The 17,358-nt window shown below is 39.9% G+C and overlaps 2 protein-coding genes and 3 non-coding genes across 12 annotated transcripts in view, besides 1 other annotated feature; 2 read left to right on the top strand and 3 right to left on the bottom strand.

Moving 5' to 3' along the window:
* Window positions 1–209: part of a mobile genetic element that runs on past the window's edge.
* The window catches only part of lov (jim lovell), a 53,848-nt gene extending 50,476 nt beyond the window's left edge, over window positions 1–3,372 (top strand). For 3 of the 5 annotated variants that reach the window (NM_079141.4, NM_001014554.3, NM_145761.2), the window contains exon 4: window positions 1,418–3,372. In NM_079141.4, coding sequence (NP_523865.2) covers window positions 1,418–2,244 — 827 coding nt within the window. In that variant the 3' untranslated portion in view covers window positions 2,245–3,372. The remainder of the gene's footprint in view (window positions 1–1,417) is intronic. The other 2 variants (NM_001299947.1, NM_138150.4) reach the window with 1 other exon arrangement.
* Window positions 3,373–4,804: 1,432 nt separating this feature from the next.
* Window positions 4,805–16,525, top strand: gol (goliath). 4 transcript variants are annotated; one of them, NM_001169829.3, is made up of 8 exons: window positions 4,805–5,287; window positions 11,146–11,782; window positions 11,846–11,978; window positions 13,430–13,547; window positions 13,604–13,755; window positions 13,814–13,910; window positions 15,563–15,874; window positions 15,938–16,525. In NM_001169829.3, the coding sequence occupies exons 2-8, from the start codon at window positions 11,221–11,223 to the stop codon at window positions 16,367–16,369; spliced, it is 1,806 nt and encodes a 601-aa protein (NP_001163300.1). In that variant the 5' UTR covers window positions 4,805–5,287; window positions 11,146–11,220; the 3' UTR covers window positions 16,370–16,525. The 4 variants fall into 4 exon arrangements, with proteins under 4 accessions (NP_001163300.1, NP_001246517.1, NP_726508.1 ...); NM_001259588.2 differs by having other exon boundaries at window positions 13,814–15,115; NM_166705.3 differs by having other exon boundaries at window positions 15,563–16,525.
* tRNA:Ala-CGC-1-3 (transfer RNA:Alanine-CGC 1-3) lies at window positions 12,033–12,104 on the bottom strand. Its single transcript has one exon. It is a non-coding gene; the product is annotated as a tRNA-Ala (tRNA).
* Window positions 12,316–12,387, bottom strand: tRNA:Ala-CGC-1-2 (transfer RNA:Alanine-CGC 1-2). The gene has a single exon. It is a non-coding gene; the product is annotated as a tRNA-Ala (tRNA).
* On the bottom strand, window positions 13,076–13,147 carry tRNA:Ala-CGC-1-1 (transfer RNA:Alanine-CGC 1-1). Its single transcript has one exon. It is a non-coding gene; the product is annotated as a tRNA-Ala (tRNA).
* Window positions 16,526–17,358: the final 833 nt, after the last annotated feature.

Raw genomic sequence — 17,358 nt, 5'->3', positions numbered from 1 at the left:
TATATCGGTATACAAAAACACTTTTCCTTCAGACACCTACAAAACGCCCATAACGGTCACGCCCCCAATTTTAAACAATTTTTAAATTTTATTTACCAACATCTATCGATATCCCAGAAAATGATTTCGTGTTCGCATTTCCATTATCTGAGTTACTATATATTCCCGGATATCTGATAGTCGGGAAACTCGACTATAGCATTCTCTCTAGTTCTCACATCAATTATGGACTAACCGCCAACTGATTGACAAATAAGACGTGAAGGAATTGATGAGTTAGATGCGAAGATAGCAAAAAAAACAAAACCGCCAATCTAATTTCTTAATTTTCTGGTCTTCAAGAACATTAAGTGAAGGAATAAGGAATGAAAGAGTCGTGATCATATGTTAGCCACGTCAGGTTGAAGAACATCCAGAGCAGATTTGTTATTTCTTATCTAATCTACATCTTCAGGCGTGCTGAATGACGTCAATTTACAAACTCGATTTTAGCAATGTAAGCCGGCAAAAAAAACCAAATTTAGCGTATAGCACGATATTCTATTATATATTGCAAGTCTGCAAAACCTGTTTCTCGAATGATACCAATCGGGAGCCGTGGAGCTATACACTTACAACTTCGATGCAATTCACTCGTGGTCTGTGGCCCTCAATCGTGTGGGTGTGATTAACTGATTTGTTCACATTCATTTGTTTATTCGTCGGTTGTTTTGAGCCGGTCTGTGAAACGTGATTTCCGATTTGTACCAAATTCAAACCTTTTTGTCTAGTGAAACTTTATTAGGCCGGCTTCATTAACTTGCTAGTTGGGGTTTGGCTTTCGGTATTTTCGATGTTACCACAATCAAAAGCTCATTACCTTGCTTATGATCTAGCGGCAGCAGACGAGCTAGGCAAATATTCAGCCTATATGCTCAAGCCAAAGCAACCAGTGAATTAGGGTTACATATTTACTTCCCCACATGGTACATATACCCACTCCCGCTTTGAGGGCCTTAAGGGAAAGTACCTGTGCATTTGTGGGACTTATTGCCGGGTGCAAGCTGATATCTCAGGATCTAAATTGAGTTTTTGCGGCGCATATGACCCCCGCAGACCTTGCTTACTTCAAATTTGCATACAGAGAGAAGCCAATCATTACGGGGAAGGCCAGGAACCTCCACAGCGTTCTTATTTCTTTGGATGTGCCGAATGATAGCTCGCCTCAAGAATAGGTGCCACACAAAGACATGTTTCAGGGTGTGTACGAGCTCAAAGCAAGCTGCTTCGCCCTGTAGATCCCAGACAATGGGTGACTTTTCAGAAAAATGTTCTAGGCAGTATATGAGACAAGAGATTGAAACATTATCGCTAAGCGATAGGTTGGGTTTTTGGCTTTGAGAAGCATTTACTATATGCAAATGATCCTTTTTTGCAGTGCCGCGACCAAAGGGACAGCACTCAGCCCCACGCGGCGGTCCTCCACGCTCATGGACTAACACAGAACTGACGGAGGCACTGCAGCACGTTTGGAACAAAAAGATGACCACGTCGCAGGCGTCGCGGATTTTCGGTATCCCCTACAATTCTCTACTGATGTACGTCCGGGGAAAATACGGAAAGAGTTTAAAACTGGAGCAGCTGCGGAAGGACTGCATCAGTGGACCACCGATAGAAATGCTGCAAATGGGCATCGGCGGAGGTAGCGGTGGTTCCACGAAGAATGAGAAGAGCAAGGAGCGCAAGGAGAAGGAAAAGGACAAGAACTCCATGAGCAGCAACGGTTCGGGGGGGTCTGCTAATTCCCAAGGCGGAGCACCGACCTCCGGCAGTGGACCAATGCAGCATTCCGGTGAACTGGGGCCTATGGGACAGTTAGACCTGGATCTGGGACTTCCCCTGGGACCCCCAGGAGGACCCCGTAGTAACAGTTCCGAGCCCGATTTACTGAGTGCCCCAAATGCCCTGTTCAATCCCTTCAACCCACAGGGTTTCTACCCTGATTTTTCGGGCGGCTTTCCCGGCCTCCCTCTGAGCATGTTAAACCTTTTGCCGCCGGCAGAACGCCATCATGCAGCTGCGGCTATGCACCATCTTGGCGTGAGCATGGATGAGGACTGCAAGTCTGTTGGATCGAAGCAGTCCTCTTCCGTGGACGAAGACTACTCAGGTCCTGGAATACCGCTCTCGCTGGAGCACCGTCGGGAGATAAGCGCGACGGGCCCACCACTTACGCCATCCAACGGTGGGACCGGGCATGATTGAAACTTGTGGCGGGATTGGGCAGCCGGGGCTGCCAACGCCAATCCAATGTACTTCCCTGCTTTTGAGCTGGACCAGGAAATGAACCCTACCCCGCCGTCCCTGCCTTCGCGACCCGCCCTTCACCAACTGGCTTGCCGTGAGCTCAGCTTTAAGCCAGACCTGTTCATGGCCAGAAGAAAGCTGAAACGCTTTCGGGACAAGCGTCAGCTCCAAGCGCAGATCGAGACGCCGACAGCAGCCGTTCCCGCTCCTTGTCCCGTAAGCAACGCGTTGCCACCGCTAAGGACTTAAAGGAAACTCTAATGCAATATGTCTACTATTAGTTGATAATTTCTTTTAATTAAGTAGCCCCAAAGGAATACATTTTGTGAGGACTAGGTGTTTTTTTCTTTAAGTAAATAATTTACTGGTGCTTTTAGTTCCTATTTCCAATCATTTATTTATATTTTTCAAATGATTTTAGTTAAATAAACGAATATGACAAAGCTTACAAAGCATTTGAGGCAATATATTAATATATAATTTTAGTTTCGAAAGGATTATAATCAAAATGAAGGAAGCTATAAAGAAGAACAAGTGTATATATGATAATAGCCAAACTAACAAAAAGTTTGGAAGCAAGTTGAGGGAAAACCCAATGCAATTATAAGTATCGAAGGATACAAAGCCGATGACTGTACCAAAATTTTTATGTTATCTAACAAATCAAATTGAAAAAATTTTTAGTATAATTAAGTGTTCTCGTAGGCAATTCGTATTTGTATAGAAAACATTTGCACAAATATTCCTCATTCATAGTTGTGCACGTTCCCCTTACATAACAGGCAAGTTCGTAGTTATTCCTAAATGCAGCTTTGTAAATCTCAGCAAATAATGGAACCCTGCAGATTTACCCGTTCGTAATCTCATTTGTATAGTAAGCAACCAAACCTAAACCAACCTATAAAGAGGCATAAAAGTGAGACCTTCCCACGCATAGTGTTAATACTTTGTAAGCTCAACATATTTTAATATTTAATATTTCAACAGAAACGTATGTAAGTGAAATAAAATTAAAACGTATACATTAAAATAAATAGTACAAGTTATTAAATAAAACGTTTTTCTTTTATGAATAGTTTTCATAGGAAAACTAAAGCAACATTTTGAATGGGTCAAAGAAGTGGATTTTATTTGTAATTTCTAAACTTTGTAGTGACATTTAAAAAAAAATTACCCTACTTGTCTTTTTACACTTTAAATTTTACATGAGCTTTTTTACCTGTGTATATTATACCACCAATAGATGGTGCACCGTGTCGTACTCGTTTATTAAAGTCAAGCAAAAGATGGCGCACTCAACTTTTTCTTGCATCAATAGGTAACACATTTAAAAGTTACTGCTTATCATTGTTAGCTGGCGCGCTGAAAGGAGCATAATAAAGTGGAGGAACTAGATTTCCCCGTATCCAGTTATAAGGGTACATTTGTACACTAGGACAGGACATTTGACATTGGACGTCTAACGTCTCGAGGACTCTCCTCGGAATAATCAGCCATTTAATTAATATATTTATTATATTAATTTTATTATTATATTTATATATATTACTTATTATATATATATATAAGTAATATATATATAGATATATATATCTTACCTATTATTTATATATATATATATATATATATATATATATATATATTATATATTAATTACCCGCATTAACTTAAGTTGTGACGTGTTGAAATATATTTTTTATTTAAACGCTGAGTCAAATTGCGGCCAATCTAAAACATATGGGTCAGAGAGTCTGCTCGGTGCAAACTTTATCTCTATCGCTCTGCTTTCTTCGGCTAATGCATCATCAATTTTGTTATTGTTGCTTCTCCATACTTTCGGTCATTGAACTTGAAAGGCAGTCAAAACAGATTATTTACTCTCGAACACTGACGCCAAACCAAATACCTATTAATAGAATGTGGCTTAAGATGCCTTTTGACCGTAAGATTAAATCACATATTTATTATATGTAAGGACCTCAAAACGGAGTTTCGAAATGACTTTGCAGTGAACTTGTCGCCGAATATATCAGACCACATTGTCTTAATATTTAGTTTAACAAAATTAAATTGACAGTGTATACCGTCTATAAAACATAAAGAAAAGAAGTTTGGGCTAAAATCGGTTTTAATTCTGACGAAATATTTAAAAATTTCGTTGTAGTGCTTTTGAGTAATGATTTCGAGCAACAATTCAATATTTTTGCTCTTCGTACATTTCTTCTTTGCTTTGCTTCTTCTTTCTTTTTCACTTTAGTGATAGCAGAGCCACGAACCACAAGTTTGTATTCGTTTTCACTTCGAACTCGAATCGAATTTTAGTTTCAATTGCGAATGATTCAAAATTCTCTTGTTCTCTTTGTACATTTTAGAGAGACGCCAAATTGTTCCGTTTCCACTGTATTTCACTGAAGTAAACGTGAAACGGCCGGGTTCTAGTTTGCCTGTCGAATCGAATTGGAATGGAATTGGCATTGTTTTAACAGCAGGCAGCGCTCTTATTTTTTCACTGCGCTGAATCAGTCTTTTTCCGTACCTGCATCGAATCGGATATCCGACTGGTATATTAACGCTCCGAGTGGCGCGTATCGCGGATCTGTTCTAATTGCATTTTTGACTCGTTAGTCAGTTGTTTAGTCAATGAATAGTTGAGCCGCAACCAGCTCAGCTGCAGCCTGACAAAGTAATATCTAAAGAAAACTGCGTTTCAGCCAGTGCCGCGGAGATACAGGGGCAGTCTATTAAAAGAATACACATATCTGAATACATATATTTTAATCGCGTTCGCGTAACAAAAGCCAAATAGATAAGATAGCTACAACAAAAATTATTTCGAAAATGCGTCGAGAAAATTAAGAAATGCAGATATATTTCAATAGTGCTATAGGGAAGATGTATCTACTGTTTTCTTACATATATTGTTTGTGAGTGAGGGGGTAAAAACAGCTGTGGAGTTTTAGTTTTTTTTTAAAAAGCTTTTCCTTCCACATTTAATTGTCAGGTGAGTTTATTTATTTAAACAAAATAGATCAATATCTGACGATGATAGAAAAAGTTTTTTTTTTTTTGTTTGTAAGAGCAGACTGTTTGAAAAAAAGTTGTTTAATAAGCGTTTAAGATTTTCTGCTAACTGAAACAAATAATAAATGCCAAGAGTATTTATCTAAAAAAAAATCAATGAGTAACTGATAATTTGTGCAACAGGTTACCTATCATACACTAACCAAATTCCTAAATTTCAATTGGAGTCCAGCCCAAACCTTTCTCTTCATTAAGTCTAGTTGCCTACATTTTTTTATACATAATAAACAATTAAATTAATCAGCATAGAAAATGAATAAATCTGCCAACGGCAACAATGAACCTGGGAAAAATCAATAGAACGAACGACCAGAGCAATTTTCCCCTCTGCCTAGGAGAGGTTGGGTCCAACAACCGATTGCCTACTTTAAAATAGTGCTGAGCTGTGGATGTGTAGTTTGGGACTGAACTATAGCGGTTGACTACTCCTTAATACTGCTTATATTATCACCCTGCCAGAGTCATGCCAGATGTCTCCACCCTTAGAATGTTAACGAAAACAAATGTACGCGATGGTTAGTAAAAAAAAACAACGCATGCGCGTTCTTTTCAATCCGCAATTTCAACCAAAACTCAACCTCCCATTAAACCTATAATGGTTATTGTTGTTATTGTTATTGTCTCCGGTTATTGCATTTCTATCAAAAAACTTTCTGGACATCGCTTGTATGTACATATATCCGCAGGGATACCGATGGGAATCGAATGAAAATTAAAAAAATTCATAGATATGCGTATGCAATAACTGCACCAAGATTGTCGAAATGGCTGGTGCAGGCACAGACACTTTCGTATTAAAGGTCACTGGTCTAAAACCGCTGAATACATAAAGGGCCTGGCGGTTGAGGGTCCTCTCTCCAACACCCTCCATAATTGGGTCACTTCGAAAAAATGCTTTTTACCAACATCTGGAGTGGATGTTTTCATCACAGAGGAAACAGAAACATAATAAAGGGTCGAAGAGATTGAATAAGGAGTTTGCACAGCAGAAGTCAGGAAGCGGGATGAAGTGAAAATGCAGTTCTTTCGGCTTGCATTCCCGATACCACCTTATCAGTCTTCATCGAAGCAGCGTCGACATGGAATAGTAAAAGCAAATCATTTAGGCGTTATTAAATTGTAAAAGTATGTGTGAAAATATTAGGTTGTTCATTTAAAGTTTCTATAAAGTTTTTTAGGCTTTTATATAAGGTTGACTTCTTATTAAGAGTGGCTTTGTTTGTATTAACCCTTCTGCACTTAAATTCTGGATTCGGTGCAAAAGAGATTAACGGAAAGGGTTAAGAGTTCGAGGCCCCCGACCGATAAGTTATACCATTATCAGCACATTGAGCATATATTTATAAAAGCGATAAAATTACTCATCTACTTAAACAGTTTCTTTGATAACTGCAGTAAAGCAGATTCGCACTAGTCCAGATGGACGAGATTTGTCAAGCTCTGGAACGGAAACGGTAAATGTAAATAAATGTGCAAATGCATGAATGACCAATTTTACGTCACCTTATTTATCAAACAAATTAGAAAAGCGTTCTGGTAAACTTTTTGTAGCGAGGGGGGAGGAGGCCCCCGCCTGATATTAATTAAATATCAAGTGCCGTTAGCTGTTGTCTAACGAAGTCTGTCAGTCATTGGTTGGGCCAGTGAATCGAACTGAAGTCATTTATCTCCGCATTTGCACAGCTGAGGCCAGTTTAGACTTGCTTCAATCTACTGAATCTAACGCGTGTGAAATAGACGAAATCCGTACGGAATCGTTTTATTGTCCTTTTAAGTTCTTATTTCTTTCAACGCTTTTGAAGATCAAGAAAGCAATAACAAATTAAAGTGTCCAATGGTTTCGCTGGTCAACAACGCCATAAGATTTTAAATTGACTGCGCGAAATAAGTGAAGAAAAGCAAATTTTACGTCTATGAAAATACAAGCATGTGTCGAGCTTTACTAATTCTTTTAATTCATTATTAAAACGCGATCAATTTTAAAGCATAGCAAATATGTCTGGGATATTATATTCTCCATGTTTCGTAACTGGTCAAATATTTTTAAACGGTTTAAATTTAGAAGTTTAGCCAGAATGCCCTTAATATTATCTTTAATGTTTCTACCATTCCCACAAGAAACTCGAAGCACGATTCACTTAACCCCAGTCCCCGACATAGACAGACTCCAGGAGGGCGTTATTTCGGAGCCCCATTCTCAATCACTCCGCTGCAGGAGATGCATTTGCATGCAAAGACAAACAATATTTTTTCGTGGGTTTGTCTCTGGTGCTGTCTGTGCCGGATCCTCACTTCCCAGGGCGACGTTAATTAAGGCGACAAATTGCTAGGCGAGACCGAGATAGCTGTCCCGCGCACTTGTATATATGCCATATATGTATATGCCTTAAGTGGTGAGCGATCGACGATGGCCCTGTGCTGGGCAAAACATAAACCTTGCCATTTCCCGGTCCTAGATCAGCACGTTATTTTTTCTTTCATCGCAAAATGCAGCAATATACAAAACATAAAATGATTTACTTCGAGCTCAGTTCTGGCAGTATGCCAGCCCTTAAATCTTCAATTTAAACTTCTCTATTAACTTCTTGTTTAACTTGATTAACTTAAATTTTTGTATGAACACAACTTTTACTTTCCAATCGAATGGCGCGGGCAGAACCAGGAAGCTGAGTAGTTCTATAGTTCGACCTACTCACCTTGCTTATTAATTGCTGGCAAGACTTCAATTTGCATATGAGACTGAGCATAGCAAAGCTGAATAAAAATATTATTCCGCTTTGTCTGAAAAAATGAAATGTGAATCATTTTGATTAAAATGATTGAACACAAATCGCGAAGCCAAGCGAGAATGGTGCGAGCCCAGAGAAGGCAAATAACATAGCGAGGATGAGACACCGATAAGACGAGTGCGTAGAATATGATATGGATAAAAATGGCATCCAATAAAAACCAATTCTTCCCACTAATTGGATAAAACTGCGACATGTTTGATACTAGACGAGATGGTACAGGACAGGCATAATGTCCAAGTGGGGCTTCATACTGCAATGAATAAATACCTCCCCGTACTATACAAATCAATATTGTTTAGCAATCTCGGCACGCAAATCGCAAGCCGCCAGCACGTTGACTTGGCCAAATAGGGTGGGGTTGGAGAGGGTTTGCTCTGTAGGGAACAGCTCACTAATCACCAAATGCTGGACTCTAAACAATTCTGACTCGTGTTCCTGTCGTCTGATGACGCTGATAAGGCGGTCGATTGTAGTGGAAATCATATGTTTGCAAAAAGTCCAGGAATTATGAAATTGGTCGTAAGTCAACTCATTGAATTCATGTCATAAATAAAATAAATACGGTCAATACTGAATAAATGCCGCAATCAATTGGCACCCAAGACAAGAGTTACTTCTGCTTTGCCACAGCCACTAACTTGGGATACCTACATCGAATTGATTTAACAATACCTAACATTAGCACAACTTCACAGCTTATTAGATTCTTATCAAATAATTAGCTTATAACCGGTGCTTCAGGCTACAAGTCTTATGATTGTATTCCATGATTTAGAAATTTGGATACATCAGTTGTATTTCGGAAGATGTGGTAAGCAACATAAAAAAATTATTGACAAATAATTAATACAAATTTAAATATAATTAATATTTAACGTTGGGTCCTCCCAAAAATTAAAAACCTCGTTTCGACTTAATTCCTTCAACATCGGTCATATTTGGAAAACGATGCTTAAATATGAATGAGGCACTTTGTGGAATTTCGTTGAAAACACTGAGGCCTAAACAACCAGTCTGATAACTTAACCTTGTTATTGTTATCACCATTGCTTTTGTTTCTTTTGTCGCATTCCACAATGTTAAAAATCAATACCTGTTCGGTAAAGGTGTTCACGGCATGTGACAGAGGAGAGCGTGCTTCTTCCTCATTCTATATCAGGATTTTGTTTCAAGTCTTTCGCGATCTTTCCAAGCCAAGTCAATCCTTCTCTAATCAAATAAAAAATGACTTGCTGAATAAGATTTGTTTTCTTTGAGGCTTTGCTTAAGTCCAGTATCGATCCAAGCGCTGAAGAACCAAAATTGGCTAAACAATTATCTTAAACAGTGCCAGAAGCGGAATAGCGGAAATCACGTTTTTACGCTGCTGACGCTCGAGGGGCTTATGAAAAGAATGAATGAATGGGCGCATGGAAAAAGCCGATCCTAGCCTGGTTCCGACCGCTAGCGAAGGGGTTCATGGGGTTGGGGTGTCGGTAGTGGGTGGACAGCACGTGGAAGGTGTGTAAAGATTTATGACGCCGTTGCCGGCGCTGCACATGTTCCGTAACCCTCTCTGGCGCACTCGGGAATACGACAAACACTAGAAGAATAATAACAACTCTGCAGTGCATTGCAACGGTATATATACCCTACGCGTGGGACCCCGCTCCGAAAACGTGTCTGAGGGAATACCGCCCCAAGTACCGGGTGTTCATATTTTTATGACCCTGTCTTGTGGTCTACCTCCACTCTAGCACTGCCAGAAGTATTTTACTAGAAGCTTGTTCCGGATAGAATTGACTTGGCAGTTAAAATTTCAATGCCATTCGCTTGCCCCAAAACAAATACTATTTGGGACCATTTAAGATTGCTCCTTATACAATCACGTTGACAACGGTAATGTGATGACATGAAATTGGCGCAAAGGTAGTAGACCTCTGATTAATGGCAGTAAAGTAACCGAGAGTAACCATAAAATGCAATTGCCAAATCAAAACAAGCATTGCAAGCATAGCGGACACTCCGCTAAAAACCCAAAGCGGCTCTTTCAAGAGCAGTAACAGTTGAAGGCAAAATAGGAAAAAACAGACTTTAAAAGCAATTTAGTTTGCACCTGCCAAGTAATTAGAAACATTTCAGAGAAATCTCCCATCTCTTAGAAGATCGCACCTTTTTCTGAAAACATATTGTGACCATTAAAAAAAGTAACATGGCATTCGATTATAAACTTCATTTTTAATATACATTCAAACGCTTATGAACATGTACCGGAGAATGTCGCATGCAGCGACATAGAGTAAGATTCACTCGACTGTTTAAAGAATAAAACATTCAAATCATAAATTTCGACAGTTAATTTTTAAGATTTTTGTCATTTATCGCCTTCGATTTTGCAAGTTATAACAAACACAATTTTAAATAAACACAATACAGACACTCTAGTGTATTTGGACACAAGCACCAAGCAAGAAAATATTCCTAGATTATTATTATTGTGGTCCGAGGCACGTTTTTGCAAATCACGTTTTACTAAGAAAATTAATCAACAGAATGTTTAATATTCATATCGGCAGTATTTATATCCGCTTATAGAAATTAACCAGTTTTACTATTAATATAAATGTATTTTGTTGAAAGGTATTTTGAATAATTATGTTTTACCAATAGTCTTAAAAATAAACTTGTTACTTAGCAAGTGGAAGTCAGTACGCGAAATGTGTACGCGTCTGTTTAGTAACTTAAGTTTTTATTTGGTATAGCCAATTTTTTTGGGAAAATAATTTTTTAAATTTCCAATCAATTAAGAATTTTTTTGTAAGTTATAAAGACAATTAAATTTGTTTGTTTTTGTAGAACATAAAGCAAATAGTCTTGACTTAAACAAATGACTGAATTGACTGTTCATACTAACCGTACTTATGGTTTTAATAAATTGTGTCGCCCATCGCCCGATGGCTTCAGGCCTCCAATAATTTAGCTAAACTTAATTTGATTTTCGTTTCAGTTGTCGAATAAATAGGCTAAGAAGCGAATGCGACAGTCTGATTAAAATAGAAAACATCTGCTATACTCCTACGTGATGTATATACGGAAAACGCTCCTACTGGCTTGCCTTGTTTTGCTGTTCGGGGGACTCCCGCCTCTCACCTTCCCTGCAACGACCACTACCTTAGTGGCGGCCATGTCCATCGCAAATCAGGACTTGGAGCGCTACTTTCGACCAGGCAACGGCACTCACAGCTTCTCCGGCATGGAAGATCGTATTGCCGTGGACGTCTATAACTACGCCTTTCTTAACTGGTCATACGTAGAGCACGGTAACATGCTGTGCAACATGGAATTCGCCCAAGAACAGGCCCGTTACGGAGAGGGCAAGGTGTTGAACGTAACGGGACGGTTAATTCACATCACCGCCACGGACAACTTTAGTGACGATTACGCGTGCACGCCGTACATCCGAGGAACCTTGGGAGCACCCATACCAGATAAAGGGGAGACATGGATTGCATTGGTGCGACGGGGCCGCTGCACCTTTGAGGAAAAAGTTAAACATGTCTACCAGCAAAATGCTGCCGGTGTTATTATTTATAACGACAAGCAAGTAATGCAGCTGGAGAAGATGCAGATCAAGGGCAAAACAAGTGAGCTTGAGCTATAATATTCCGACTATCAGCCTGCTCATTAAAAGTACACTATTTTCCCAGGAAACATAGCCGCCGTTATAACTTATCAGAACATTGGGCAAGACCTGTCTTTGACTCTTGATAAGGGCTATAATGTAACTATTTCGATCATCGAGGGAAGACGAGGTGTTCGCACCATTAGCAGCTTAAATAGGTGAGTCCCACCCCTACACATTCAAAGTAAAAAAAGAACAATATCTCCTGAACATGGAGACGCCGGGGTTTGAACCCGGGACTTCTCACATGCGAAGCGAGCGCTCTACCACTGAGCTACGTCCCCATAGAACCGCATTATTATCAGAGTAATTGTTATATTTCCCACTTGAAACTTAGTCCAAAAAAGTTCAAATTCGAAATTGACAAAACAATTGTTCAAGTCCTTTCCAATTCCCAATTGCTTCGGTAGACTTGCAATGCATTTGGTTTTCTGAGGACGATTAAATCCAACCAACATTTGAAACTTAGTCCAAAAAAATAATTGACAACTCTGTTGGAGACGCCGGGGTTTGAACCCGGGACTTCTCACATGCGAAGCGAGCGCTCTACCACTGAGCTACGTCCCCTTGCGTCTTCCTGGTGACCAATTATCAACTAGAATCAGAACCACTTTCGCTTAAACTGCTTAATAGAACGCCGGTAAAGCAGGTTTCAATTTCATTTGTCAAATCTTGCAGCCTGTTCTAAAATGTAACATCAAAATGTAATGTAACGGTTCCGTATAACACGTCTGATATTTGGTTTCTGATTTGATCCGAATCATGACTGCTTAATAAAACACCAGTAATGCAGTGCGTTCTATTCCCTTTGTCAAATCTTGCAGCCTTTCTAAAATGTGAAATCAAAATTTAATGTAACTGTTACGTTACATATTTCTGATATTTGGTTTTTGGTTTGATCCGGATCCTGATTGCTTTTTATTTCGTTAATCAAATCTTGAAATCTTTTCTAAAAGTGTGCATAATAATACCCCAAACTGTGACTGAGTTAAATGGTACTGTCAAAATGTAATGTAACTGTTACGTTAAATACTTCTGATATTTGGTTTCTGATTTGATCCTGACCCTTGACTGCTTAAAAGAACGCCGGTAATTCAGTGCATTAAATTCCATTTGCCCAATCATGCAGCCTGTTCTAAAATTTTACATCATGTAACGTCAAAATGTAACTGTTTTACGTTAAACAAGCAAATAAAACCAATGCGGTCGCTTGCCGTGAATAATTTGTTCAATAACAAAAAAGAGGTGATTCATGTGGAGACGCCGGGGTTTGAACCCGGGACTTCTCACATGCGAAGCGAGCGCTCTACCACTGAGCTACGTCCCCTTGGTCATGAGTGCTGCCTAAACCATTACTACAGGCAGGCCAAGAAAAACTGCTTTACCGCAATACGTCGGTAAGGCAGGTATTTTTTCTATTTTCAAAATTTTAATATTCTAATTAGTTCTAGTTCTAGTTTGAAAACTAGTCATTCGAACAGGCAGTCTTTGGATCTTAATATGTTTTGGATATTTGTAAAGACTTATAAGCTTTAGTCTTAGTTTTGGTATATTCTGAACTTAACGAACTTAAGTTAAATAATTACCTGTTTTTCCATTTATATTTTAGAACATCAGTGCTGTTTGTGTCGATTTCATTTATTGTTTTGATGATTATTTCTCTGGTTTGGCTCATCTTCTACTATATTCAGAGGTTCCGTTACATGCAGGCGAAGGACCAACAATCGGTAAGCCTTCACTTAATAATCAAATACATAATTTAATTCATCCTTGCCCGATGTAGCGCAATCTCTGCTCTGTTACCAAAAAGGCTATCATGAAGATTCCAACAAAAACCGGAAAATTCAGCGATGAAAAGGACTTGGATAGCGACTGCTGTGCTATATGCATCGAAGCCTATAAGCCCACGGACACCATACGGATATTGCCGTGCAAGTAAGAATGCAGCTCTGCAAGCTTTCAAAAGAAATACCTTTGAACTTCTTAATTTTAGGCACGAGTTCCATAAAAACTGCATAGATCCGTGGCTTATAGAGCATCGAACCTGTCCCATGTGTAAGCTCGACGTCCTGAAGTTCTATGGATATGTGGTGGGTGACCAAATCTATCAAACACCGAGTCCACAGCATACAGCGCCAATCGCCTCCATAGAGGAGGTGCCCGTCATTGTGGTGGCCGTGCCGCACGGGCCGCAGCCTTTGCAGCCGCTCCAGGCCAGCAACATGAGTAGTTTCGCTCCTAGTCACTATTTTCAGAGTAGTCGTAGTCCTAGCAGTAGTGTCCAGCAGCAGCTAGCGCCACTAACGTATCAACCACACCCGCAGCAGGCGGCATCGGAGCGCGGCAGACGTAACTCCGCTCCCGCCACAATGCCGCACGCTATAACTGCCAGTCATCAGGTGACCGACGTCTAAAATATCGTCAACTACCCACGAACAAGGCTTAGGTACAAAGTACAGCCTACTCTGTACATAAAAACTCGTGTATTCAATAGTCAGCTATACCACCAGACCAATATTCATATTCCTTTAGTAAGACCCTTGCATCGGAATTTGTATAGTTAAACTGGCGCAAACCCGTCCGTTGAGTCCAATGTTATATTCAGCCTAATTGTATTTTTTATTATTTTGAAATGTAAGTCTGTAAGTAGTCAATATGCATTTTGGTACAGATTAGGTTCACAGGTTATGCGAATGTGCAGCCTATATTTTTCAATGCCCTTACAAATGGACGTAGTGTAGCAAGTTCAAGCAGTTGACTGAAGTTTAACGTATTCCTCGTTTTACTTAATTATAAGTTATGATAAAAAATTATAAGAGTAACGAAAAATCTTATGGATACATTCACTCATGTGTAAATAAACTCATTTAAGAGCAGTGTACTTAAAAAAGCTGATACAAAGACTTCCATTTTAATTTTTTAAAGCCCCACACACATTTACATGTATTTAAGCAACAATATAAAATACCGTTGGAAGTTTAACTTGAAAGCGGAATCATGAATACACTTAAATCGCATAGGGTTTAAGCATATGATTATGTTCTATAAGACTAACAATTGTCGATAAAAGTATGCAAAGGAAATTACTTCCGAGTATGAACCCTTAAATTCAATACACTGAAATTTAATACCAATACAATTATAAACAGTGACTATATCTTAAAGCTGTAGAAAAGGTAATGGTAAATGCAATAAATATAGCAAGATCACCGACTGTGTTGCTAGTCACCCATAGACGGCTACACAAATCGCAGCCAGCGCATATTGTGAATCAATGACTGCTGTAATATCACAGGTGCCAAAGTATTTGCTTTTAGTTTTTTATATTAAATAAAAATTGAAACATTTTTATGTACTTACATTATTATTGCTTAATTCGTTTGATTGCATTTATTTTTCAATTGTTTTTATAGCTCATACATAAATTATTTATATTCCATTTATAACTTAGTTTAGATCATACATTTTATATATCATATATAATTATTAATAGTCGTTTTATAACGTTTTATACGTTTTGAGTTTATGAAGAAATCCCGAGTAGTTTCTTGAATTTGTTATTTGCTTTATCACCAACTTTGAAACAAGACCATGCTGTGCTAGACACCTCCAACATATTAAAGAACAACCCCAATAAACATATTGAATTTTGAGAATTTACCTAAATACGCCGCTTTTCAACATAGAAACGCTCTTTATGTCTTGGAGCCGAACCAAACCTAGATGGCTTTTTATTTTACAGTTTTTAGGAAGCGAGGAAAGTATTCTGGAATATCAGCCTGATCCCCCGCAGGGACTGGCACTGGTTGAGGCACGGGACGAATCTGCGGATCTTAATCGAAGCCGCGACTTTGTAGTAGACTTTCCGCGAGTATTTGTCCTCGACAGCGGTTGTGTTGTGGGAGCCCGCGAAATGCTGTTCCCGTGTCGGATACCCGAACGATCTCAGAGCTCCCTATCGCTTAGACAAGCTCGTGATTGGGTGAGCCTGATGAGCAACAAGCTCGAGGAGCAACAGGGACTGCGCAGCATGCGCAATGATGAAATGCAGCAGGTAATAAAGTGAACAAATTTTAATTACCGACGAGATATGTACTCAAATGCTGTCTCCATTAAGCAACTTCTTAGTGCGCGAGAGTCGGCTCGCCACCGGCGATCGCGATCAGCGGATGGGCGCTACTCGACTGGATGCTTTGGTGGTCGCCAACGCCAGCCCTCTGTGCTGGTGTCTAGCCTAGGTCAGCCGCAGCTCCATAGCGAAGTCGCCCAGATGCAGCGCTCGAACTCGTCGCAGGCCTTGAAGCACCTGACAGACGCCGCCCATGCCCAGTCACGGCAACGGCAGCGTGAAAGTTTTGACTTCGCCCGTACTCGGAGACGATTCATGAGGCGCGAGAGCGACGAAATATCCTTGCGCTCACTTCCCAGGAGAGGAGCAACGTCTGCGGCACATCGACAGTTGCATCGGGAGAGAGAGCCAGATGACAGCGTACACACTGACCAAATTACCATTCAGGTAAATGGGAAAGGTGTGGACCTTAACCAGTGATTAAAGTGCAAACGCTTATTTGATGAACCAATTGTATTAAATGTAACGCATCTATCTTAGAAACTTTTAAAAAATTGTATTAGAACCCGTTTATTTGAGGGTGCAAATAAAATACATATCTCGTTGCACTTCTAATAAAAAGCCGAATTGAAATGGAAAAACAGAACAAACTTTCGGTAAAATATCGTCAGCTGACCATTTTACACTACACTGGCCTTAAAAAAAAAATATGTTATACGTATAATAAAAAATGTATTTAATACAATGACGGTTCTCTTAGTCTTCGATTGGCGACGTCTGTGCCTTAGGTATTGTTTAGAAATGCAGAAAATGTTTTGATCCCCGCCAACTGATATCTTTCTGAAGCTTGAGGTGACCAGGGCAGACAGCCAGGCAGCAAACTGAGAGTGGATACAAATTTTGATCCCAACGAAGGCGAGGAGCAAAAGCAAGAAAAATATAGTGCAAGTTATGAGAAAGCCGATCGGTTGAAGTTGCCGCGGCCAGGGACAGCTAATAAGAATTCATCATGTGCCGCACAAGTAAGCTGCAGGGGCAGCATTCTGCCAAGGAAGGCAGGGCCAGGCGTTGGCTGCACGCGCTGTAATTGCAACGCAACAGGAGGGCCGCTAAAGCTTGGACCAGGAGCAGATTCAGAGAGAACCGGGCTTAGACCCACTCGATGTTTATAAACTGAAAGTCTGTAATCACGTTTGGGCTTGCACCAGTGGTTTGCATGGCTGTTGCAGCTTTATCACCAGACTGGCTTCACTTCTCAGACTTCCCTCATCTCCATAGCCATGCTTCCAGAGTTTCAAGATCGCGATCGATGACAGCACGTACGAGCCTGGCTCCCTCTTCCCAGATTGGAGGCACGGTCGCATTGTGTTTTTTCTGAGCTTTGGGCAAGAGGGCGTGCTTGTGGTGGGCGTTGCACTAAGCATTCATGATAATATTATTATATTGTTGTAGGTCGGCCGTATTGAAAT

This window comes from Drosophila melanogaster, chromosome 2R (assembly GCF_000001215.4).
Source record: "Drosophila melanogaster chromosome 2R".
In the NCBI taxonomy this organism is placed as follows: Eukaryota; Metazoa; Arthropoda; class Insecta; order Diptera; family Drosophilidae; genus Drosophila; species Drosophila melanogaster.
The sequence above is the reverse complement of the archived record's forward strand: the minus strand, read 5'-3'. Positions and strand labels throughout refer to the sequence as shown.

Coding starts and splice junctions, on each gene's coding strand:
- gol (NM_001169829.3), top strand. CDS start 11,221: ATGTATATACGGAAAACGCTCCTACTGGCTTGCCTTGTTTTGCTGTTC. Junction 13,756..13,813: donor ATACGGATATTGCCGTGCAA/GTAAGAATGCAG, acceptor TCTTAATTTTAG/GCACGAGTTCCATAAAAACT. Junction 15,875..15,937: donor GCAATGATGAAATGCAGCAG/GTAATAAAGTGA, acceptor GTCTCCATTAAG/CAACTTCTTAGTGCGCGAGA.